This window comes from Entelurus aequoreus, linkage group LG02 (assembly GCF_033978785.1).
Source record: "Entelurus aequoreus isolate RoL-2023_Sb linkage group LG02, RoL_Eaeq_v1.1, whole genome shotgun sequence".
Classification (NCBI taxonomy): domain Eukaryota; kingdom Metazoa; phylum Chordata; class Actinopteri; order Syngnathiformes; family Syngnathidae; genus Entelurus; species Entelurus aequoreus.
The window spans coordinates 64,379,517-64,406,149 of NC_084732.1; the positions used below are offsets into that span (position 1 = coordinate 64,379,517).

The following is a 26,633-nucleotide window of genomic DNA, read 5'->3' on the forward strand; positions in this document are numbered from 1 at the left end:
CCCTGCTTATTTCAGCAAGACAATGCCAAGCCACGTGTTACAACAGCGTGGCTTCATAGTAAAAGAATGCGGGTACTAGACTGGCCTGGCCGTACTCCAGACCTGTCTCCCATTGAAAATGTGTGGTGCAATATGAAGCCTAAAGTATGAGAAGGGAGACTGTTAAACAACTTAAGCTGTACATCAAGCAAGAATGGGAACTAATTCCACTTCTCAGTTCCCAAACCTTTACTGAGTGTTGTTAAAAGGAAAGGCCATGTAACACACTGGTAAAAATGCCTTTTTTGCAATGTGTTGCTGCCATTAAATTCTAAGATTATGATTATTTGCAAAAAATAACAGTTTCTCAGTGTGAACATGAAATATCTTGTCTTTGCAGTCTATTCAATTGAATATAAGTTGAAAAGGATTTGTTGTATTCTCTTTTTATCTACCATTTACACAACGTGACAACTTCACTGCTTTTGGCTTTTGTCATCGATATTTTTTTTTGGTATTGATCTGAGTTTTGTGTGCAGCACATTCCAGTGACGACATGATGATGTGTCCTGACTAGGGTTGGGTATCGTTTGAATTCGAACGATTCCGATTCTTTGTTTCGATTCCGATTCCTGACGATTCTCGATTCAGATTCTTTTAAGAGGCAGGGTCAAAAAAAAGTTTAGGATATTTTAAATGAGCTAGTTAACCTACAGTCTTTCTGAATGAAATAGTCTGACATTCTCCATCAATTTTAATTCTAAAGTTTAAGTTTAAAGTTATTTTTATGAACTTTACTATAAATTCCTCACAGGGCTGTTTTCAACTATAATATAAATATCAAATCTATGAACTTGAATATAAATATTATAAATTATGAATACATTTTCCCAGGGGTACAATTTCCTCAAGAGAGCTTTATTTTTGAAAACCTCATGAAAACACATTTACACAAGTGTATGATGCTGCAGGAAACCTCATGAAAATACATTTACACATAAGTGTATGATGCTGCAGGAAACCTCATGAAAACACATTTACACATAAGTGTATGATGCTGCAGGAAACCTCATGAAAACACATTTACACACACAAGTGTATGATGCTGCAGGTACTTAAAAATGTTACCGTGCTCCCACTGATGGGCTAACCTGGTGCAGAAAAGAAAATAAACAATAAGAAACAACTTGCAAAACCCAGTCCAGATTAGCAGCAGGTACAGGATAAAATCAGAGACAGTTCTTGTTTAGGAAAATGACCATATCCGCCTTCTCAGGCAGGATGCGTGAGCGTTCTGGACAGATAGTGTCTCTTGCTGTGGAAAATACACGTTCGCTGGGGGTGGAAGAAGCTTGAACGCATAAATAGGAGAAAGCGAGATCTGACAGCAAAGGATAAGTCTTTTGTTGGTTCCACCGGACCACCACCATGCAGCAGGGTCGTCAGACATAAGTATCGGTGGAAAGTCCTGGTACATCTGCAGCTCTCTCTCCACTCGTTTCTTGATGGACATGGAGCTCTGTTATTTCGCGGTTATTTAATTTTTTTTTGTAAAGTAAAGCCACACTTTCGACCGCCGACGCCCGCTATCCATGCTTGAGCTTGACTGACTCGCTCGGCTATGCTAACACTTCCGGCGGTGGGCGCTTCTTCGTTGGTGTTCAGCGGCTTCTTCCTCCGGTTCGGCGGACATATTTTTTTCCGGTCGGCGGACTGGTATCGAAACTAGGAATCGAAATTTAAACTTTTGAACGATTCCGGGAGAATCTGAAAGTTAGTTCCGGTTCCAATCGATACTCGATACCCAACCCTAGTCCTGACTGCCCTCGCATGCGACCGCTTAACGACCCCGTCGCAGTGAAAGCGGTCCAGGAGGCGGTGCAGAAATACAACCAGGAGTCCAACAACCAGCATTACTTTGCTCTGCTAGAAGTTGGACATGTGCTGAGCGGGGTGAGTACTTCCTCTTTGCGTGCACCGACTGCGGCGAGAGGCGTTTAACACAGGCTTCTATCCTGACGCAGTACATCCCATCTGTCGGCATGGTGACCTACCCCAAGTTCATCCTGGTTGAGACAAACTGTCCCAAAGACTCCCGCATCGCCCCGGAGGCCTGCACGCCTCGCTGCCCCCATAGAGATGTAAGTTCCAGTGCCCAAACATGCTAGTGCTATTATGCTAAAGCATCTTTTTGTCTCGTCATGGAATCTTCTCTGATTTTTGTCTTACAGCAACACGCCGTTTGCTCAACATCCTATTCTTCCAAGAATGGAGTTTGATCGCCACAGTGTGGAGTTTGATCGCCACAGTGTGAATTATTCCCAGCCAAAGTAAGTGCACACTTTAAAGGTGCGTTCATAATTTGATCATAATCACACAAACTGCGTGGTAGGACTCTACCGCCCTCGGGCCTGGCGAGGTGGAGCCCCAGTGCGGGTCGTCCTTCCACCAAAGTCCTGAAGCGGCCGCCTGCAGTTCTCAGCTGACCAACACTGATCCGGCTCTCCACCAGATTTGTCCCTTCCCTCTCGCCGTACAACTGCCGCAGCATGGGGCAGTTTAAAGTGCGCCATTGTTATCGCAGCACATGGCGAGTCAATAAAAAGATTGGAATTCCAGAACCTCTCTCTTCTTCTGGCCCTAAACTCGTCCGATGTGTGGGTAGATCCCGGATCTGCAAACATGTGACTCGTTTGACCGTTCTCTGAGTGGAGCTTTGCACCTCTCGGAGCTCCAACACGTCCTCCTCGGGTGCTTTATCAGGCTCACCAGACGTCGGATCATTCAACTCGAACACAGAAGGAAAATCAACAATTACCATAAATTCCGGACAGGGTTGTACTAATTAATACTAATGAATTAAAAATGGTAATATACTGCTTCTGAAAAATACCTATACTATTTTTTTTAAGGACATGACTGCACGCCCTGGTCACATTGCTGGTAAAACGAGCAGACGCAGAGTCAGTGACGGGCAAGCTACTTGGAAAATGTAGTAAGCTAAGCTACAAGTTACTCTTGATTAAATGTAGCTAAGCTCTCTCCAGAGAATTGTAGCAAGCTATACTACAAGCTAAACAGCAAAGTAGCTTGCTTCATCAAACCTACATTTAAAGGAGCCATATGTAATTATGTGGCCAGAAATGGTACTGCAATCAGGGTCAAAATTCTGTAGTCCCTTCCCTCTCTCCCTGACTGAGGTTGGCAGATACGCAGCCAAATCCAGCTGGATGGACTGGACTACTCCAAGGAACTTCAAACTTCCACTGCCTCTTACTAGGGGTTGAGGTGCTGAATAGACAAGCGTTTTGTCAATAACAAATCTCTAACCAACACATTTTACACAGAAATTAGGCTATTTTCAGGAAGAAGTAGGTCATGCCTGCGTACAATATCACAACAATCACATGGTTATTGTTAGTACTATCAGAAAACAAAGACTAAAACCAACTACAACCAACGCTAGCAATGGTTATACTGGTGAAAATAGGTAGAGCATGCTTAGCAGACTAATGTACGCCCAAAACTAAAGAGAAGACATTTTACCAAGGTATGCCTATAGGCTACTGTTTCAAACCTTTCAGATTGCCATATTACTGTACTGTACTATACTGTACTGTATTGTACGTCGTCATGTCTTTCATAAGGATTGTGAATGATGGTCAAAATTCCAAAAAAGTGCAGTTCCCCTTTAAAAGAACAAGTGTCATTAACAGACTAGCAGCCAGGCTAGTGCATGATTGGATGTAAGAAACAGAATTAAGTTAAAAGGCTCACCAGTTGATGGTCACATGACTGCCACGAGCATTATAAACAATCATTAAAATAAAAAATGAACCCTCTGTGATTCTTGATCACTATGACAGCAAAATTAAGTAATTTGTTGTTTATTAAAGTTAACATACAGAACACAGGAACAATGACAGTTGAATTAAAATAAATAAATAAAGTTTAGGAAGGGAAATATGATGATGGCACAGGTGCTGTGTTCCGTTCAGGTGGGGACTCTAAGAAGAAAGATCAAGTCAATGAAAGTGACAAAATCACCATCAAGAAGACTTTGCATGTGATGTGACGTCACCTCTGGGAAGCTGACTGGCTGGAAGACCGTAGACTGGAATGCTGTCCGATCGCCTGAAATATTTGGGGTCCAGACCTGCAGATTGTCTAAAGGTGTCCAGAGAGCACATGCTTTAACTCATTGATATTTATTGTAGACTTGAGGTGGGAGCAGGAAGACGCCACAACTCACGTGTGCTTAGGAACGGAAGGGAAATATGTTGATGGCACAGGTGCTGTGTTCCGTTCAGGTGGGGACTCTAAGAAGAAAGATCAAGTCAATGAAAGTGACAAAATGACACCTTCTCACCATCAAGAAGACTTTGCATGTGACGTGACGTCACCTCTGGGAGGCAGACTGGCTGGAAGGCCGTTGACTGGAATGCTGTCCGATCGCCTGAAATATTTGGGGTCCAGACCTGCAGATTGTCTAAAGGTGTCCAGAGAGCACATGCTTTAATTCATTGATATTTATTGTAGACTTGAGGTGGGAGCAGGAAGACGCCACAACTCACGTGTGTTTAAGAACTGCACCTAGGTCAGAGGACGCCGCTTTGGAGGTTTGAGGATAAAATTGCATCTGGAAAAAGATGGTGACCTGTCAGTGTGTGTGTGTGTGTGTGTGTGTGTGTGTGTGTGTGTGTGTTCGTGTGTGTGTGTGGCTCAAGTGAAAAAGGAAGAACAACACGAAGAGGGCGACACCCTCACCCGTAGTCCAGCGGACGACAGCGCAGACGCACTCTCCAAAGGTTCTGGAAGGTGTGGCATCTCTGCAATCGGCTTCTCAATTAGCTGCCTGTTGAGCCAACTGATGACTGACAAGACAAGACATGGACACAACGTAAGAACACTGAGACTAATAAAACTTCTTTAGGTGCACCTGCACAGTCTAAGGAAAGAGTTCACATGAAGCATTTACTTCTTAAAAGTAAAGTGAGAGACCTTCATGGAGGTCATGTTGCTGAGGAAGAAAGATTGGATGGACAAATGTCCTCACCGTTCTCTTTGGTTTGCAGCAAGTCTTCGTTTTCATTCAGCTGCTTTTGAAGCTTTTCAACCTGCCAACACACAGGCTGTGTCTCAATATACCAGTGCACTTAAAAAGTTCCTGAGAGCACAGAGTTTGACATGGTCGGGTGGTCCCAAATCCATTATAATAATAATAATACATTTTATTTGGTATAGCGCTCTTCTCGGTACTCAAAGACGCTTTACATGATAAAAAATTAAAATATAAAACAGTTCAAAGTAATAATATAAAATACAGGAAATATAAAAGCAATCAATCAATCAATCAATGTTTATTTATATAGCCCTAAATCACAAGTGTCTCAAAAAGCAGTACATTGTAAAATACATAATAATACTAGAGTTACTATTGTGCACCACAGCAATTAGGGATGGGTACCGACTCCGGTACTTTTTTTGGCATCGCCACTCCTACAGTACGTGGGTTGACTCACTTCGGCAATCACTCCAGCAGCACTGAGAGCAGATTCAGCCAAACCTCCTCCAGGTAATGTTGCAATTTTCAATGCCAACAAAGAAATAGACTCAAAAAATATGCCAATGTAGAGACTCCACTTTTCTAAAAATGCCTTAGAATTATGTTAATATACCTTGGCTTTGCTATTAACTTGCTACTGATTAGCATTAGTGATTTTACATGGTGATTTCAACACCTCCAAATTTGTTAATGAAAGATACAACTAAGATGCACGTTACAATCAAACAGGTGGTGCTTAATAAGTACAATACTTACAGTATTACCATTTTTTGGGCGCAACAAAAAACAAAGAAACAACAAACTATACACTACTGCCCTATTGGACCTGCAACAGTCATCACAGTTTAATATAATTGCAAATGATAGTATTTGATTTGATTTTTATTAAGGATCCCCGTTAGCTTGTTGCCACAACAACCCACTAGTCTTCCTGGGGTCCAGAAACTCAATACAATTACAAGTAAAAGCATATAATTATAACTACACAATACAGAAACAAATAAAAGCATCAACAAGCAAACAAGCAAAAAATTTACCGTCACAGAATATTAATTGCCATATAAATATAACTACACAATACAAAACCAAACAAAAATCATCAACAAGCAAACTAATTTACAGACTCAGATCAAATATTACTTTCCTTTTAAAAACCTGTTTACTTTCAATGCCGGTGAGAATTGGAGGCAGGTTATTCCAGAGCGATACAGATCTATAAATAAAAGATTTCCGCAAAGCATTCTTCCTGGGACGAGGGAGTACAAAATGACCCTCACTAGTAGTATGCTGAAGGTACAACAAAACTGTATAGCAGGTATCATGTTTAGCTCATTTTTAAATGTTGCAATAAAAAATTAGATTTTATTACAAAAACAATTAACATCTATTAACCCACACAAAAGTACAGAAAATTGGTACCGTTGAGTACCGGCATCGATTCCCAGGTACCGGGAATTGGTACTGTATTGGTTGAAATGTGAACTGTACCCATCTCTAATAGCAATATTTACCCACATTTTCTTCTTTCTTTTCAATAATGCATTGCAACAGAGCATTATCACCAGCGTTGTTGCCATTAAATATATTCCTACTTTTGTCCCCCACTTCTTGATTTTACATTGATTGAAATTAATTGGTTATAGGGCTGATTGATTTTGAGGAAAAAAAGTAATTTGAGATTTTTCTCTCAAAATTGCAATTCGATTTGCGAATTTTATACACACAGATAAATGCATGAAACTGTGAAAATAACAAGTGAAGGAAGACATGTGGATCAAAAAAGTTTGTCTAAGTCTAATATGAATTTTGGGTCATAAAGCCCAGCCATAGTCTCATCTGTATCCTTTCCCCTTTCAATTGAGCAGCTGATTACCTAGTTGCTTTTTGTTTGGCAGTCCCATCCCTCCCGCTACATAGCCAAAATGGTGACTATTGAGGGTGGGAAGTGTCCAGCAATCAACATTATGAGTGCAGGATCCAGATACTGAACGTGCACTGTCTTTTTCCGTACTCCTCGGTGTGAATGCACTCTAAAGACTAAATCTAAGTACGGATGTGGTGGAATTGAGACACAGCATCAAGACTGGAATATGTTGCAAAGACACACCAGCACGCACCTGCTGGTCCTTGCTGGAGAGCTGCTGCTGAGTCTCATGGAGGTCTTTTTCAGTGTGCTCAAGTTTGGCCTGGGTCTCCTGGAGGATCTTCTGCCGGTCCTTCAGCGCAATGTCCATGTTATGGAGTTTGACCACCAGAGTTCGCACCTCATGTCTATACTTTTGCTCATCATCCACAAACTTATTGATGATCTGGTAGCCCTGAGAAGAGGAGCACAGTTCACCATGCTGCAATCACTATCAGTGACTTACTGAGACTAAGGCTGTCTCAAATGAAATTTTTCTGTCAGTACACTTCAACATGTATACTATATACACTGTTTACTCGAGTATTGATAGTGCAGTGCTGTGCCAAATCCATTGTTGTCGTTGCGCTCATACAAAAAAAACGATTGCAATATTTGTATGGTTCCTCTTCTTCTTTTTATTGGTGAATTGCAACCACTGGAGTTTGTCCTTCCCCTTCTGCTACGTGGCCAAGACGGCGAGTATTGAAGGTAAGTGTCCATCTTTCCACTCACCTTCTGAGGTGTGTTAAAGGGGAACTGCCCTTTTTTTTGTAATTTTACCTATCGTTCACAATCATTCTGGGTATCACTCCATCTTATCTGTCTTGTCTTTTAACAAAGAAACAAGGAAGTCACAATCTTCGTTCAATGAATGTTCTGCAATTTGTCGTCCCCACAGTAAGAACTGAACTGGGCAAGAAAGCATTTAGGTTTTCAGCACCGAAGGCTTGGTATAATCTACAATCCAATCTTCAACTTCAAACCCTTGTTACATTAAATGAGTTTAAAGCTTCTGTGAAAGGATTGCAGTCTACCTTGTCTGTATGCACATGTGTTATGTTAGCAAGTTTTAATGTTGTAAATTTGATGTTTTATGTGTTGTTTACTGTTTTTAATGTAGCCTTGCTGCTGCCCTCTTGGCCAGGTCTCCCTTGGAAAAGAGATCTTTGAGCTCAATGGGATTTTACCTGGTTAAATAAAGGCTAAATAAAAAAAATCGAATGAAAGACATGATGACGGATGGATTTTAAAAAAAAGAATTCTAAACATTAAATAAATGCGATCAAAAGTCTGCTTACATATGCCTGTCGGATTATATTCTCAGCCATCTACTTTCCAGGTGAGATGCATGATCTACAATAAATTTACAGGGAGCAGGGAAGGAGGAAACAGCAGACTACACGATGATGTAAACATAGGCACATCTGGAAGTGATCATGGCGCCGCTATAAATAGTTTGTCCGCGTTAGCGCATTTAATAATAATATCACTAATACTTGGTTACCGGTAATATTCAAGTCACGAAGTGTATACGGAGAATTGTTGGCGCTTTTTGAATGGTTATTTATCGGATTTTATGGGCGGAATAGTGGAGATCCAATTGGCTCCACTGTAAGCAGACTTTTATTTACATTTACTCAATATTTAGAATGCATTAACAAAATGACTGAACGATAGAAAAAATTCCAAAAAAAAGTGCAGTACCCCTTTAAGTGCAACATCTGACAGTGCACTGCATTTTGCCATACTTCCCAGAGTGAACATACTTATGCACGCTAAAGGATAAGCATGGAAGTGCGCCAATTAAAACAGCCTAATTACATTGTTGTATTTCTACAGCATGTTCACTTAATACACATATTCTTCTTCACATGGAAAAATAATTCATCAACTCAAACCTTTTCCACGTCGTATGTCAAAGATGTCACCTCCTCCTCAAGTTTCTGGATTTTACGTTCTTTAGTTTCTGCTTTTTCTTCTACATACTCCTGTACAACATAAACGTTTATTAAAAATTGTTATATTTACTAATCATCATCATTTCTTTTTATTCCTTTCATGAAAATGCATATATACAAGCCACGTACAGTTGACACTTTCATTGTCTTTTGTTTCTTATACATTTCCATGATCAGAAAGGAGCAGATGGAAGAAGAATATTCTTATATTTATCTGCACCCTTATTAACACAATTTTTTTTAGATGACTTTATAACTGTTCCCTCCACCAACACCCCACTCCAACATACTTTTAATTTTCCTTTAAGCATTTTCACAATGACACGTCCAATCAAAATCAAAAATCATTTTGATATAATTCCAGATGTCTCTTTTTGTAACTCTTTTTAAATTCAAAGATATTCTTGAAACGTTTTAAGTCTTTGTCTAGAGAATTCTATGCTTTCACACCAGCAACAGACAAGCACATTTGTTTCACTCTTGGATGTTTAAAGTCATACGGCCTTCTGTGGTTCTCATCTTCAGACGTGAACACAAATAACTTTTGTAAGTCCTTCGGAAGAACTTTATTTCTAGCTTTGAACATCACTAATAGAGTATACAATTCTACAATGTCTTTTAGTTGTAATAATCCTGACCTAATGAAGAGTGGATTTGTGTGGTCTCTGTATCTTACTGTAAAAATTAATAGGAATTACTCTTTTCTGTGAAAGAAATAAAGGCATTATGTTGCTGTGATATGTATTTCCCCATATTTCTGCACAATAACTGAAATAAGTTAAGTCATTGTGTTATACGGGAAACTGTATTTAACCTTGTTCAAAATAAATACGCTTATTTTTCACATGCAATATATGAGCTTTCCATGTAAAATTTTCATCTAAGATGACCCCAAGAAATCTGATTTCAGACACCTTCTCAATTTTCACATTGTTTATGGATAATGGTGTGAGTACTTGCCTTCTGCTGCTTGGTGGCCTCGAGCGCCTCACTGGTATGGACCACCTGCTGCTCCAGATCGCCCACCCTCATCTGGAGCTGGTTGGCCAGACGCTCCTTCTCGTGGAGGGTTGTGTGGAGAGAGTGGTTCTCCTTCTCCAGAGACGCCACCCGCTGCTTGAAGTGCCGACAATACTGCACACAACATACCTCCCTGATTACCTCATCACCATTTGTAACCTCACAGTTTTTCAAATAGACCAGTTCACGGTATTCGAAAGTGGTAAAAAATTATAATCTCACTAAATAAAAGACAATATTGATGGGCAATCTTGTTTCTTAAACCCTGATTTTATTTTGGAGATTCCACAGTCCTGTTCCATGCAGTTAGATTTCAGTGCATTTTAAAGAACTACCAACATACTCTGAAGTCTGCGCTCTACTGAAACATGTGATAGTTCCAGTGATCACAAAGAACAGAAGAGCATGCGCCATTATTGTAGTCCGTACCTGCTTGGCACCCATTATTGTAGTCCGTACCTGCTTGGCACTCATTATTGTAGTCCGTACCTGCTTGGCACCCGTCAGCTTGCATTTGAGCTCGTTGATGGCCGACTCGTTTTTGTACCTCCCTTGCGTCAGGTCCTGGCAGGATTTCTCCAGTTCTGCCAGGCGTGTTTGAAACTGCTGGTGATCGCTCTCCAGCTTGTGGCTCAGCTCCTGCTTCTGCTTCTCTAGTCGGCTCTGTATCTGCAGGAGAACTCACGCTTCGTTACTCGCATCCAGTGTTTTTCAACCTTTTTTGAGCCAAGGCACATGTTTTGCGTTGAAAAAATGTGGAGGCACACCACCAGCAGAAATCATTAAAAAACAAAACTCAGTTGACAGTAAAAAGTCGTTGTCGCAATTGTTGGGTATGACTTTAAAGCATAACCAAGCATGCATCACTATAGCTCTTGTCTCAAAGTAGATGTACTGTCACCACCTGTCACATCACCTCTTTTTGAGTTTTTTGGTGTTTTCCTGTGTGTAGTGTTTTACTACTTGTCTTGCGCTCCTATTTTGGTGACTTTTCCTGTTTTGTTGGTATTTTCCTGTAGCAGTTTCATGTCTTCCTTTGAGCGATATTCCCCGCATCTGCTTTGGTTTAGTAATCAAGAATATTTCAGTTGTTGCTATCCTTCTTTGTGGGGACATTGTTGATTGTCATGTCATGTTCGGATGTACTTTATGGACGCCATCTTTGCTCAACACGCTGTAAGTCTTTGCTGTCGTCCAGCATTCTGTTTATGTTTACTTAGTAGCCAGTTCAGGTTTAGTTTTGTTCCCTAAGCTTCAATGCCTTTTCTTAGGGGCACTCACCTTATGCTTAGTTTTGGTTTTAGCATTAGATACATTTTTACCTGCACGCTGCCTCCCACTGTCATCTGCATATTGGGATCACAACAAACCATGTTCCGACATCAACAAAGCAATTAGCTACCTACTGATATTGAAGAGTATAATATTGTTACGCTGCCGAGTTCTAGACAGCACCGACACTCAACAACAACACATCATTTGCAGACTATAATTACTTGTTTGCAAAAAATATTTTTACCCCAAATAGGTGAACTTACATAATCTCCCACGGCACACCAGACTGTATCTCATGGCCCACTAGTGTGCCGCGGCACAGTGGTTTAAAAACACTGCTCTAACACATTTGGAAGGCATTTTGAGAGGTGGGAGGGGTCTTACCTCCGCCACCTTCTCCTTCTCGGATTGCAGCTGCTGTGAGTGACGGCTGGACAGCAAGTTGGTCTGAAGATTACATTCCGAATGCAGCTCGTCCAACTCTCTGGTCTTTTCTGACAGAGTCTGATGGACATTTGTAAAATAAACACAAAAACGACTTAAACTTTGATGCATTTTGTACATTAAAGATGCTAAAACTAATGGATTGTATGTCCGTATGTGCTAAACTATTTGAATAAAACATCTCAGCTTTGTGTTACAGGCAACAAGGCAAATTAGTGTGATTTGTATATCATTAATAATGAAATTATTATTACAGGACCACACATTGGACCCTAGAGATGTCCGATAATGGCTTTTTTACTGATATTCGATATTCCGATATTGTCCAACTCTTAATTACAGATACAGATATCAAGCGATACCGATATATACAGTGGTGGAATTAACACATTATTATGCCTAATTTTGTTGTGATGCCCCGCTGGATGCATTAAACAATGTAACAAGGTTTTCCAAAATAAATCAACTCAAGTTATGGAAAAAAATGCCAACACGGCACTGCCATATTTATTATTGAAGTCACAAAGTGCATTTTTTTTATTTTTTTTTAACATGCCTCAAAACAATAACAGTGCAATACTTTTTCATAACATGGTCACTACTGCCTAGTTTCTCTTGTTATATTCTTATTCTCATTGTTGCTTTTTATTTTTATTCTTATTGCAATATTTTTCTATTCTGTTTTCATTTATACCCCCATTATTTACTTTTTAAATTCGATCTCAATTCTGTACACTGCTGCTGGAATTTTAATTTTCCTGAGGGAACTCTGCTGAAGGAATCAATATAGTACTATCTATCTATCTTGATCTTAGCGCCGCTTTCGATACCGTCGATCATAATATTTTCTTAGAGCGTATCAAAACACGTATTGGTATGTCAGACTTAGCCTTGTCTTGGTTTAACTCTTATCTTACTGACAGGATGCAGTGCGTCTCCCATAACAATGTGACCTCGGACTATGTCAAGGTAACGTGCGGAGTTCCCCAGGGTTCGGTTCTTGGCCCTGCACTCTTTAGTATTTACATGCTGCCGCTGGGTGACATCATACGCAAGTACGGTGTTAGCTTTCACTGTTATGCTGATGACACCCAACTCTACATGCCCCTAAAGCTGACCAACACGCCGGACTGTAGTCAGCTGGAGGCGTGTCTTAATGAAATTAAACAATGGATGTCCGCTAACTTTATGCAACTCAACGCTAAGAAAACGGAAATGCTGATTATCGGTCCTGCTAGACACCAACATCTATTTAATAATACCACCTTAACATTTGACAACCAAACAATTAAACAAGGAGACTCGGTAAAGAATCTGGGTATTATCTTTGACCCAACTCTCTCGTTTGAGTCACACATTAAGAGTGTTACTAAAACGGCCTTCTTTCATCTCCGTAATATCGCTAAAATTTGTTCCATCTTGTCCACTAGCGACGCTGAGATCATTATTCATGCGTTCGTTACGTCTCGTCTCGATTACTGTAACGTATTATTTTCGGGCCTCCCTATGTCTAGCATTAAAAGATTACAGTTGGTACAAAATGCGGCTGCAAGGCTTTTGACAAAAACAAGAAAGTTTGATCATATTACGCCTATACTGGCTCACTTGCACTGGCTTCCTGTGCACTTAAGATGCGACTTTAAGGTTTTACTACTTACGTATAAAATATTACACGGTTTAGCTCCAGCCTATCTCGCCGATTGTATTGTACCATATGTCCCGACAAGAAATCTGCGTTCAAAGAACTCCGGCTTATTAGTGATTCCCAGAGCCAAAAAAAAGTCTGCGGGCTATAGAGCGTTTTCTATTCGGGCTCCAGTACTCTGGAATGCCCTCCCGGTAACAGAGATGCTACCTCAGTAGAAGCATTTAAGTCCCATCTTAAAACTCATTTGTATAATCTAGCCTTTAAATAGACCCCCCCTTTTTTAGACCAGTTGATCTGCCGTTTCTTTTCTTCTCTCCTCTTCTCCCCTGTCCCTTGCGAGGGGGAGTTGCATAGGTCCGGTGGCCATGGATGAAGTGCTGGCTGTCCAGAGTCGGGACCCCGGGTGGACCACTAGCCTGTGCATCGGTTGGGGACATCTCTGCGCTGCTGACCCGTCTCCGCTCGGGATGGTTTCCTGTTGGCCCCGCTGTGGACTGGACTCCCGCTGATGTGTTGGATCCACTGTGGACTGGACTTTCACAATGTTATGTCAGACCCTCAGTGTGACCTGTATGGCTGTTGACCAAGTATGTCTTGTAGGGCTGTGAATCTTTGGGTGTCCTACGATTCGATTCAATATCGATTATTGGGGTCACGATTCGATTCAAAATCGATTTTTTTTCCCAATTCAACACGATTCTCGATTCAAAAACGATTTTTTTCCCCGATTCAAAACGATTCTCTATTCATTCATTACATAGGATTTCAGCAGGCTCTACCCCAGTCTGCTGACATGCAAGCATAGTAGTAGATTTTTGTAAAAAGCTTTTATAATTGTAAAGGACAATGTTTTATCAACTGATTGCAATAATGTAAATTTGTTTTAACTATTAAATGAACCAAAAATATGACTTATTTTATCTTTGTGAAAATATTGGACACAGTGTGTTACAGTCAAGCTTATGAGATGCGATGCAAGTGTAAGCCACTGTGAGACTATTGTTAATTTTTTTTATTTGTTATAAATGTCTAACGATAATGTCAATGAGGGATTTTTAATCACTGCTATGTTGAAATTGTAACTAATATTGATACTGTTGTTGATAATATTCATTTTTGTTTCACTAATTTTGTTTTGTTCTGTGTCGTGTTTGTGTCTCCTCTCAATTGCTCTGTTTATTGCAGTTCTGAGTGTTGCTGGGTCGGGTTTGGTTTTGGAATTGGATAGCATTGTTATGGTATTGCTGTGTATTGTTTTGTTTTGTTCTGAATCGCACAACGTGAGAATCGCGATTCGAATTCGAATCTATTTTTTTCCCACACCCCTAATGTCTTGCATCAATTCGTAATGAGTAAAGCCGGTAGATATTACGTGACTGGGATGGCATGCACGTAAAGGAAGTGCCTTAAAGGTTTATTGTCTCTCTGTACCTCTCCCTACGTCCGTGTACACAGCGGCGTTTAAAACGTCATACATTTTACTTTTAAAAACCGATACCGACAATAACGAAACCGATACCGATAATCTCCGATATTATATTTTTAAGCATTTATCGGCCGATAATATCGGCAGCCCAATATTATCGGACATCCCTATTGGACCCCATGGCAAAGGCTATAGGAATACCCAATGAAAGAACTGTGTCAATAATTTGTCATAAACAAACACCTGCTGAGCATGTTTCAGCCGCCTGGACAGATCCTCTTCAGTTCTTTGGAGTTTCTCCTCCAGGCTTAGTTTTCCCAACTGAAACAGAGAAGTCATGTCCACGTTATTTAGACAAACATATTTTAGGACGGTTTTAGACTAGCTTTGGTGCTGCTGACTGTCTTTATTGAGCTGGTTTCTTTGTGTGTGGGTAGTTTCCTAATAAAGGCAGACCCTTACAATGCTGTCCTTTTATTGATAGCACGTACAATACAGATACAATACACATTTGTTTGACAGTTGTCTATTTTTCAAAATGACAAAGTTTATGTATTAAAAAAATTTTCTCATCCCGATTGATGATTGGTGTTCACGGCAGTCACTCACCCGGTCTCGTCAGCACATACACGCAGGGAGCGCGTGCACACAAACAACTTGCAGTCATGTTATGATAGAATATACGTTCAATGACAGCGAACACTAGCTATTCAAATTGCTATTAATGGCTAACAACACCTAAAGCTAATGTGTGTGCATGTGCTACGTATGGACGTCATTAAGTGCACAAAGCCGTAAGAGGGCAGGATATAAAATACATTGGAAGTTTGACAAAAAGCCCCTTGAAGACAACCCCAACTTAATTAGTGTTTTGTTTTGAGATAAGAGCTGTCTCTTGGCTAATTGGGATGCAAGCAAACATTTGAGATACAAGCATAACCACCATGAGTTGGTTTAACAAATGTCACAGTGAACCCATAACAGCCAAACAAAATAGTTTATAGCTAGAGGTTGACATGACTCATTGTTTAGTTTGGCTGAAGTTTATTTCGAACATGTATACAGTTTCAATATTATACATCACATACTTTAATTTTTTTTCTTTACAACATGTCCAAAAAGGAGTAGGAAGAAGCTAAGCTTATTTATTTAATCCTACCTAGGGTTGCAAAATTCCAGGAAAATTCAAAGTTGGAAACTTTCCATGGGAATTAACAGGAATATATGGGAATTAACGGGAATAAACATTGAATGCAACATGCTACATCTTGCAGCATGATTATTAGCTAAAACAACCTGATTTAATGCAAATTCAGTCGAATTTCAACCCTGCACTGTACATTCCTCCATCACATGTGCAGTGCATTCTTCCATCACATGCCCAGATAATTCCCAGCATGCTACACACTACAGCAGGGCTATTGAGGCCACACTAGTATTTGAGCCCAAGGACTTCATCCAGTCAGGTAAGTGTTGATGATATTACTGGGGTAAATATATTTGATCTATGGTATTCAAGTTGAATAGAGGTGTAATTGCTTGTTACTGTATGACTGTAGACTACTCCAGCGGACTTCCACTCAAGCTAGCTAGCTGTTCCTGTACTTGTTAAATGATTTTGGGACCAATATCTCTAGCTAGCTAGGTTTATGTACCACCACAGTCTCATAAAGAACCGAAAATATTTCTCCGTTAGCCGTCATGCTAATTTTCTCTATGTTAAATCCCATTAATTTATGCTAACAACGTCAGCGATCCGAATTTACCTTTTTTGTGATGTGTAAAGTTCAACTAGCAAATACTAAATCAAAAGGTGTAGTTTCCTCTGCCTTCTGTTCTGCTAGCCATTCTGTTGTCATACAAGAATGTAGCTTATAGTTTGATTTAGCATGATTGAGTGTTCATTTATTCATCTAGCCTATTTCTATTCATTTGTCCATCAGTCAAATATTTTTAAAGACTACTCCAATTGTTTAGCTGACTATTTATATCTGTGTGTGGCATTGCATTAGTGTTTTACAAGCTTCTCATCTTATTCTACACAATAAGATGGACGGTGTTCAACTTTCAATAATCAAAAAATGGTCCAAATTTCCAAACTTCCCGAGTTTAACTTCCCGTGGTAAATTTCCGGAAATTTACCGGAAACTTTCCACCCCTTTGCAATCCTTATCCTACCCCTTTTCTACTTCATAGCAATTACTAAAATATATGTTCTTCTCTCGTTCTTTATTGCCATACGTTAAAGGTTCGAAAATTCCTTCAATAACCCATTTTATTACTTTCATATTTCATCCGTGACAGTCTGTTGAAGTCTTACTTACATTTCTTTACAATTTTGATTATTTCCTCTTTTGTCACATTATTTAGGAACACTTCTATTTATTGTGTCATTTAGGTACCTAACTGACCCGGTTTTTCAAATCCTTAACTGTAAATAGGTTCCTATATTTACAGAGTAGTCATTAAAGTGTTCCACCGCTTCGTTCATGTTGTCATTTTTTATGTTTTCGTCTATAAAGTTTTGAGGGTGACCTTTCTTAGTGCCATTTTTAATAATACTATTCAGGATGCCCCATGTTGCTCTAATATGATGTTTGTTCCCGTCTAATAAATGACTTATATTCTTTTCTACATGTTCCTAGTTAGCTTGTTTTAATACTTTTTGTGTTAATGACAAGCACTTTGGCACGCTCCACAGCACACAGTTTGCATCCGATCGGAACCATACGAGTATCGAAACGTTCGGCTCGACCGGTAATCGTGAACTGCCCCAAAAAAAAATAAAAAAAATTGTTGATTACCCAGAATTCACGGTTTTCCGGGTAATTTTTCTCAAAGAAAATGAATGGGCCATTTTTCGAACTTGCACAATTTCCACATTTCTCAGCCGATTTCAACCGTTCCACAATCCACACACTCCACTTAGACTTCCTTTATATTGTCATTCAAATTTGAACTTTACAGCACAGATAAGAACGAAATTTTGTTACATAAGCTCATGGTAGTGCAGGATAAAAAAGCAATAAGGTGCATATATGAATAAATAAATAGGTTACTGTACAGATAAATATATTGCACTTTTCCACATGCGTCCATGTTTATGGATGTATGTTATATTGTCTTTTTTATTCCAGCGAGTTAATCCATTTTGGGGGGAGTTGAGGGGATCATTTAATTATGATGCGTTCAAGAGACTTGAGGGAAGAAGCTGTTACAGAACCTGGAGGTTCTGCTTCGGAGGCTGCGGAACCTCTTTCTAGAGTCCAGCAGTGAAAACAGTCCTTGGTGGGGGTGGGAGGAGTCTTTGCAGATTTTCTGAGCCCTGGTCAGGCAGCGACTTTTTGCGATCTCCTGGATAGGAGGAAGAGGAGTCTTGATGATCTTTTCCGCCGTCCTCACCACTCTCTGGAGAGACTTCCAGTCTGAAGCATTGCAGGCTCCAGTCCAGACAGAGATGCTGTTGGTCAGCAGGCTCTCTATAGTGCCTCTGTAAAATGTGGTGAGAATGGGGAGAGGGAGCTGTGCTCTTTTCATCCGACGCAAAAAGTGCATGCGCTGCTGAGCTCTTTTTACAAGAGCTCCGGTGTGTAGGGACCAGGTTATATTGTCAGTTATCTGCACCTCCAGGAACTTGGTGCTGCTTACTATCTCCACCGCTGTGCCGTTGATGAAGAGTGGAGCGTGGCTGGACCGGTGCTTCCTGAAGTCAACGATGATCTCCTTGGTCTTGTTGACATTCAGGACCAGGTTGTTGGTTCTGCACCAGTCAACCAGATGTTTCACCTCTTCCCTGTAGTCCATGTCGTTGTTGTCACGGATGAGGCCCACTACTGTCGTGTCGTCCGCATACTTCACAATGTGGTTGGTAGTGGACCTAGCGCAGCAGTCATGGGTCATCAACGTGAACAGCAGCGGACTCAGGACGCAGCCCTGGGGGGAGCTGGTGCTCAGGGAGATGGCACTGGAGGTGTTGTTGCCCACTCTCACAGATTGGGGTCTGTCTGTGAGGAAGTCAAGCAGCCAGTTGCATAGGGGGGTACTGAATCCAAGGGGGGCCAGTTTGCTCACCAAGTGCTGCGGGATGATGGTGTTGAATGCTGAGCTGAAGGCCAGGAACAACATCCGCACGTGTGTCCTTTCCTTCCAGATGTTCTAAGCTCAGGTGGAGTGCAGACTGACCTTTCCGATCAAACTACTGCTACCAAGTTAAAAAAAATTCCAGGATTTCTCGGGTTTTCCCAAAGCCCTATTTTTACCTCTTCCTGGAAAGCTTTCACAGTCCACATTTTTCAACCATTTTTGACCATTCATCCTTCAAAACTTTCTTCTTGATTGGGACAACAAAACTACAGTTTTTCTTTTCGTACAAATTCCCGATTTTCCTGAAATACCCATTCAAATTTAAACTGTTACTACATCAACATTTATCAACCGTTTTCAAAAATTCCAACAACCACCCATTCATCATATCATCTAGGACAGTGATTTTCAACCACTGTGCCGCGGCACTGTGCCGTCAGATATTGTCTGGTGTGCCGTGGGAAATTATGCAACTTCACCTAATTGGTCCAAAAAATATTTTTTGCAAATCAATAATCATAATAATGTGCCGTTGTCTATTGCCTGTGCTGTGTAGAGCTTGGCAGGGTAATATTGTAATACTCCATATCAGTAGGTGGCCGCAGGTTTGCTTTGTAGAAGTCGGAACGCGTCAAGGATGCTTTGTCGTGATCCCAATATGCAGAGCACAGCGGGAGACAGCGTGCAGGTAAAAAGGTAGGTAACGCTTAAACCAAAAAAATAACAAAAGGCAAGTCCCGCTAGGAAAAGGCACTGAAGCATAGGAATGGCTATGTAAAACCAAAGTACAACTGAACTGGCTACAAAGTCAACAAACACAGAATGCTGGACGACAGCAAAAACTTACAGCGTGTGAAGCAAAGACGGCGTCCACAAAGCACATCCCGTACATATCATGACAATCAACAATGTCCACACAAAGAAGGATAGCGTACGCACAACTTAAATAGTCTTGATTGCGAAAACAAAGCAGGTGCGGGCAATAGCACTCAAAGGAAGGCATGAAGCTGCGACAGGAGAACACCAACAAAACAGGAAAGGTCACCAAAATAACAGCGCAAGACAGGAACTAAAGCACGACACACAGGAATCCACAACAAACTCAAAATAAGGCACGACAACCTGGTGGAGTTTCATTTTTTAACCTTTTCTGCTGGTGGTGTGCCTCCGTATTTTTTTAATGAAAAAAATGTGCCTTGGCTCAAAAAAGGTTGAAAAACACTGATCCAGGACAATTGTTGTATTACTTATTATTTCAAAAATACCCGTTTATCTCGAAATTCCCAAATTTCTAAGAAATTCCCACTCAAATGAATGGACAGTCATTGTTTTACAATGCCCCAAATTCTCAAAATGATGCGCCTTTTTTTTTTTTTTACCCGATTCCGACCTTTTAACCACACTGCTCTTCACATATTTCGAACGCAAAACATGTTGTGCGTTTCCAATTAAATACTCTATTTTAATTGACTTCAATGGCTGACGCTGGTTTAAAATACAAGTGCTTTGAGTTGAGAGCTCCGCCACAGAACCAATCAAACTTGTAAGTTGAGGTACTACTGTATATTTGTATACGCATCAGTTTTGGAGCACACCAACCTTGAGAGATGTCAGAGACGCAGCCAGATACTCATTGACTTCTCTGTCTGAGCCTAGCTTGAGCCTCAGGGTCAGGCGGTCCGTGTCTTGATAGGAACATCTCTCCACCACACTGAAGTTGGCGGGGCCTTGGAGTGAGGCAGAGTCACAAGAAAGAAGCAGCTGGAACCTGCAGCCCAAAAACCCAACAAACACATGTCGGAATTTATTGTGCATGCTGTGTATTTTCACGATAAGACATTAACCGCATGCAACCTAAAGTTCACATTAGGAGGAGGAGGATACCTGACATGTACACCTTTATTTATTTACATTCCTACCTGGGATGGCTGGACTTCTGCTCGGACCGACATTCATTAAAATACTCAATGAGCATGTCGGGAAACGATGTGAATTCCAACCGAATTCTCTGCTGCACTTTTAAACTGTGCAATTAGACGAAAGAAAAAACGTCAAAAAAGGCAACACGTTTATTAGTGGAAAGAACGACTTCTGACACAAACCTTTGAAAATCTTCCTCTGAAATGTGGAGGCTGTAGAGAAAACATGGATCCACGTCATCCGTCAACCTCACAAGAAGATCCTGATGGACGCAAAGAGCAGAGAGAAAAGTTGACCCTCAGTTAAGATACAGTACAATATGCTATGTTTCTTTTGGGACATACTTAAAAAGTTACTTTAAGGAACATCACAGAATTACATTTACAGAATTCAACATGTCCGAAAAGGAGTGTGAAGAAGCAGATCTTATTTAATCTTAGAGTGTGCCGATACATTGATTCTTCGATGCGATACGTGACAATGAATATCTATTGGAGGTTTGTTTACTTTATTTAGGTTAGTTTACTGTACTAGTACCCGAAAGTAAACTTGTTTTGCAGCCAGCAAGATCAGGACATCCATTTAAACATAGAGAGAAAGTAACATCTTAGATATGCAATACAAAGACCTACCACATAACAAGCATCATAAACATTTCCAAGATCACAAAATAGTACCATTTGTGTCCAAATGTTTTAAAAGCATATCTAAAAGAGTTACAGTGGCATCCTCCAGCCCTCTGTGGGCTCAATATGCAAACTGCAGAGGATCTAATTCTCTTTGAGTTTGTTTTAAAATCTCAGTCCTGACCATCTTCTCTAATATCTTCGTAACAACGGAGGTCAAAGCCACTGGTCTAAACTCATTTAAAATTTTTGGTGTGTTGGTTTTGGGGACAGGAACTACCACAGCATATCTCCAAAGCTCAGGGACATGTTGAGTCTGTAGGGACTTATTACAAAGATAACAACATACAGGACTTAGCTCATGGTTCTCATTTGCTGCACTGCATTGCCACCATGGCAGAAAAACAGCAAGATTAAAACAATCCACAAAGCGGTAAAATATGCTATATCCATTTTTGATTGGTTGAACTAAGAGTACATAAACACTTATGATAAAAACCAAAAACACATGTCAATAAAAGCTTTAAAAAAGAGAAAAGACACTCACTACCCTGCCTTGCAATTGCAGTTCATTTAATGGAATGGTGAAAACACAGCCAACCTTGTTCTTAGAAACCCTGAATGGGACAAAAGATGCACCGATAATCGTGACAATCATTTAATAATTGAATGTTAGCACCCTGAATCGGACCGTGAGGTGCCGAACCTTGGATTTCAACAGGATACATAACCGCACCGCCACTGCGGCGAACTCTTTCGGTTTCCATTCAAGTCTATGATACTAATTATTTCCATCTCAGTTATCGTCAATGACATATTTTACCCTGACAAAAATAAGAAGATAACTAATCAAAACAAATACACAATGACTAAAACATGACAACATTTACTGACATTTTAGTCAACGAATAAAAAGAAGACTCAAATATTATGCTTCACTAAAGTCTCTAGTCTTAGTATTTGATTTTTTTTTAAATGGCTACGTTTTTATTGTTTTTATTAAGTGCGTAAAAAAATCTGTTATTATTTATTTCTGCCGGGCGTCCTACTGTTCAGTGGTCCTCGACTCGTTTCCCTCCCATTATAGAAGATCACTCTGGTTTAAGTGAGCACAGACCGTAGGCTCAATGTACACAATGTCATTGTCTAATGGGGAAAGACATTCATGTCTCTTGTTTTCATGTTAGCATTTAAGCTAGCGAGCTGGCATCAGTCAGTACGAGTTTATCAAACTTCAGTTATCAATCACAGTTGCTTAATCATTTTATTTTAAAATGGTAATACTAACAGTCTGACTTTTACCACGTTCATCATTATAACCGGTTATCGTTAAATCACTAGTCAAAAGTCAATAAAAAAACCCAGCTGTGGGCCGAAAAGGACCCCGGGCCAAAGTTTGAACACTCCTACCGTGGCCCCTGCCCCACTTTTAACCATTGTTAGTGGCTCTTTTTTTTTTTTTACAAAGATAAAAAAGCAATATAAAAAAACTCATTTATAGTTCTAAACACATTGGTTTTACTTTTAATCTTTTGTAGTCATATCTTCCAAATGTGTCATGGTCAGTTATACAAATTCAACGAATACATCTTTGCGTCATCTTCCCCCTGTACACCACATGGGTTAAAATCGCTATTTGGCCTGTGGTCCATTCTTGCCGCCTTATTCCACCATGCTTTGTGTGTCCTGTACTTTCTTTGTAGTAGTGATACGGTGAACATCTTGGAAGGCTGTTGTTCAAGACCTTCCCCACACAAAGTTGTTTTTCTACAAGATTCCATACTCACTCGTTTGTGAACTGGACTTTGCTGTTTCTGAAGCTCAACGGAGATGCGGAGCTGTGCTTTTCTGCAAGAAGAATACACAACGTGAAGAATAAGACGGTAGAAACAGTATAATAACAAAAGTGAACACATTCCATACATGTCATTAAGAATATAATTTATTTATTGATCATATTACGCCTATACTGGCTCACCTGCACTGGCTAATGATGCAACTTTAAAGTTTTACTACTCAGGTATAAAATACTAAAGGGTCTAGCTCCATCCTATCTTGCTGATTGTATTGTACCATATGTCCCGGCCAGAAGTCTGTGTTCAAAGAACTCTGGCTTATTAGTGATTCCCAGAGCCCCTATAAAAAGTCTGCCAGCTTTAGTTCTAGTTCTAGTTTTATGTTCGGGCTCCAATACTCTGGAATGTTCTAGCAGTAACAGTTAGAGATGCTACCTCAGTAGAAGCATTTAAGTCCCATCTTCAAACTCATTTGTATACTCTAGCCTTTAAATAGACCACCCTTTTGGACCAGTTGATCTGCGTCTCTTTTCTGCTCTGGCCCCCTCCTGCATGGAGAGGTTATCAGGTGACCACGGCTCAGCCTCCACGGAGGACGCGCTAGCTGTTCCAAGTTGGGACCTAAGATGGACCACTCATCTGTGCATCAGTTGGTGACGTCTCTGCGCTGCTGACCTGTCTCCACTCAAGATGATCTCCTGCTGGCCCCACTATGGACTGGACTCTCACTATTATGTTAGATCCACTTTGGACTGGACTCTCACTATTATGTTAGATCCACTGTGGACTGGACTCTCACACTATTATGTTGGATCCACTATGGACTGGACTCTCACACTATTATGTTAGATCCACTATGGACTGGACTCTCACACTATTATGTTAGATCCACTATGGACTGGACTCTCACATTATTAACCGTTTCCAATCGGTCACCGAAGGGGCGGTACCCCCACATCTGCGGTCCCTCCCAGGGTTTCACGTTGTTCCCATTGGGTTGAGTTTTTTCTTGCCCTGATGTGGGATCTGAGCAGAGAATAGGGATGTCGTTGTGGCTTGTGCAGCCCTTTGAGACATTTGTGACTAATAGCTATTTGAGCAAACTTTGACTGACTGATTGATCCCACAATGGGCAAATTATGTGGTTGCAGTGCAGATACAAAAAGTCCAAACCATGGTGATAGTTGGTATTTGATACGTGTCTGAGTCAGTAAATTCACATGAAAACAAGAGGGAAACATTAAAGAGTACAAGGAACATAACTGATACTTTAGTGTACCATTTCTACATACAGCTACAAAAAGTAAAACAAGGAAAAACAAAAAACAAATAAGCAATATTTGATACATATAGTGCACGTAAAAGACCCAAATAAGAGAGCTGACTCCGTCCTCAGCTGCCCACTAGCTTTCAGCCCACTATTTTGATCACAGTGCATCTTCTCAAGAGACAATACCATGGAAATGAAAAGTCAGTGTACAGCAGTACAGATGTACTACTTTACACTGATTGTAAAATGTCTAAATCAGGAGTCTTCAACCAGTCATTGGTGGAGCTAAGGATAATATTTGAATATTGTTTTTAATATTGTTGTGCAGCACTTTGTAAATAAATAAATAAAGTGGATTGGATTCAACCAGTAGCTGTATTGGCGGCTGGTTGCATCAGCTCTTTGATCTTTTATGTTCTTTAATGTTTCCCCCTTGTTTTTAACATATTTTTGTGGGCTTTTCAATCTACATTATGTTCTCATTGTGATATCAAACAAAGTCTAACCAAGCTTCCCACTTTATTTTTTGGGGCGATATAGCTTGGTTGGTAGAGTGGCGCTGCCAGCAACTGGAAGGTTCCAGGTTCGATTCCCGCTTCCGCCATCCTAATCACTGCCGTTGTGTCCTTGGGCAAGACACTTTACCCACCTGCTCCCAGTGTCACCCACACTGCTTTAAATGTAACTTAGATATTGGGTTGTCACTATGTAAAAGCGCTTTCAGTCACTAGAGAAAAGCGCTATATAAATATAATTCACTTCACTTCAATTAGGAAGCATATCACTTTGTGCTGTTTTGTTGGTAATTTGTCATTAAATGGAGGTTTAATGTTTGAATTGAACAGTTTCACAAAGAGTTTAGGCGTATATTACTTGATCCTTTAAAGGTGAAGTATTTATATAGCGCTTTTCTCTAGTGACTCAAAGCGCTTTTACATAGTGAAACCCAATATCTAAGTTACATTTAAAGCAGTGGGGGTGGCACTGGGAGCAGGTGGGTAAAGTGTCTTGCCCAAGGACACAACAGCAGTGACTAGGATGGCGGAAGCGGGGATCGAACCTGGAACCCTCAAGTTGCTGGCACGGCCACTCTACCAACCGAGCCCCAACAATAAAGTGGCGAGCAACCAGAAGATCGGTTAGACTTTGTTTGATCTAGTAATAAAAACGTAATGTAGATTGAAAAGCCCAAAAAAATATGTTAAAAACAAGAGGGAAACATTAAAGAACATAAAAGATCAAAGAGCTGATGCAACCAGCCGCCAATTCAAGCTAGTGGTTGAAAATTTAAAGACTCTGATTTAGACATTTTACAATCAGTGTAAAGTAGTACATGATTAAAAGAGTGAACTAGAAGCCGAGGCATACGACAAGATGAACAACAGTTGTTGATGTTAAAATACAAACTGTGGATACAACAGTCCAGCGAACTTGCTTAGCATGTCAACACACTTCATTAGGAGCGAGCATGGGACGAAACTAATAAATATGTCATTGATTGATTGAGACTTTACATGATACAGATATATACTATCATCATACAAGATAATCACATTGAATTATTTACAATCAGGGGTGTGGAGGGTATGGACAGCAAGTAGTGGACGGGGGGGAGGGGGGGGGAGTTAGAGAGAGAGAGAGAGAGAGAGAGAGAGAGAGAGAGAGAGAGAGAGAGAGAGAGAGAGAGAGAGAGAGAGAGAGAGAGAGAGAGAGAGATTAGCAATCCGGGGGAGGGAGTTGGTTTAGGGTTGTAGCTGCCTGGAGGTGAACTTTTATTGCGGTTTTGAAGGAGGATAGAGATGCCCTTTCTTTTATACCTGTTGGGAGCGCATTCCACATTGATGTGGCATAGAAGAGAATGAGTTAAGACCTTTGTTAGATCGGAATCTGGGTTTAACGTGGTTAGTGGAGTTCCCCCTGGTGTTGTGGTTATGGCGGTCATTTACGTTAAGGAAGTAGTTTGACATGTACTTCGGTATCAGGGAGGTGTAGTGGATTTTATAGACTAGGCTCAGTGCAGTCAGTCGGTCACTTTACGGTTACTTCTGTGTTTAATGTCAGCAATCCTACCTTTCTTCGCAGTCTCTGCACCTGACGCAGACTTCAACAACTTCAGCGAAAATCTTCTCCATCTTTCCCGCCATTAGATTCATTTTTCCTCCTTCTACATCTTCTTCTACTTCTTCCTGTTTAACAGCGGTTGGCATCCAGCTTAAG

General features: G+C 40.5%; 1 protein-coding gene across 2 annotated transcripts; it reads right to left on the reverse strand.

The window, feature by feature from the left end:
* Nucleotides 1-1,253: 1,253 nt before the first annotated feature.
* On the reverse strand, nt 1,254-26,633 carry LOC133637851 (spindle assembly abnormal protein 6 homolog). 2 transcript variants are annotated; one of them, XM_062030522.1, is made up of 18 exons: nt 26,487-26,633; nt 23,138-23,198; nt 20,907-20,986; nt 20,724-20,828; nt 20,404-20,572; nt 14,965-15,042; nt 11,588-11,707; nt 10,418-10,597; nt 9,869-10,042; nt 8,849-8,938; nt 7,162-7,362; nt 5,036-5,096; nt 4,747-4,853; nt 4,554-4,618; nt 4,383-4,468; nt 4,232-4,298; nt 4,027-4,146; nt 1,254-2,767 (listed from the first exon to the last, which is right to left on the reverse strand). In XM_062030522.1, exons 1-17 carry the CDS (start codon nt 26,621-26,623, stop codon nt 4,029-4,031), a joined length of 1,899 nt encoding a protein of 632 aa, XP_061886506.1. In that variant the 5' UTR covers nt 26,624-26,633; the 3' UTR covers nt 1,254-2,767; nt 4,027-4,028. The 2 variants fall into 2 exon arrangements, with proteins under 2 accessions (XP_061886506.1, XP_061886505.1); XM_062030521.1 differs by lacking the exon at nt 1,254-2,767 and adding an exon at nt 3,851-3,986 and having other exon boundaries at nt 4,061-4,146.

Bases quoted from the DNA above. Each gene is read 5' to 3' on its own strand.
- LOC133637851 (XM_062030521.1), bottom strand. From the start codon at position 26,623: ATGCCAACCGCTGTTAAACAGGAAGAAGTAGAAGAAGATGTAGAAGGA. The intron at 20,573-20,723 runs GTAGGAATGTAA...TTTGGGCTGCAG, and splicing joins CAGAAGTCCAGCCATCCCAG to GTTCCAGCTGCTTCTTTCTT. The intron at 5,097-7,161 runs GTGCGTGCTGGT...GTGTGTTGGCAG, and splicing joins TCTCCAGCAAGGACCAGCAG to GTTGAAAAGCTTCAAAAGCA.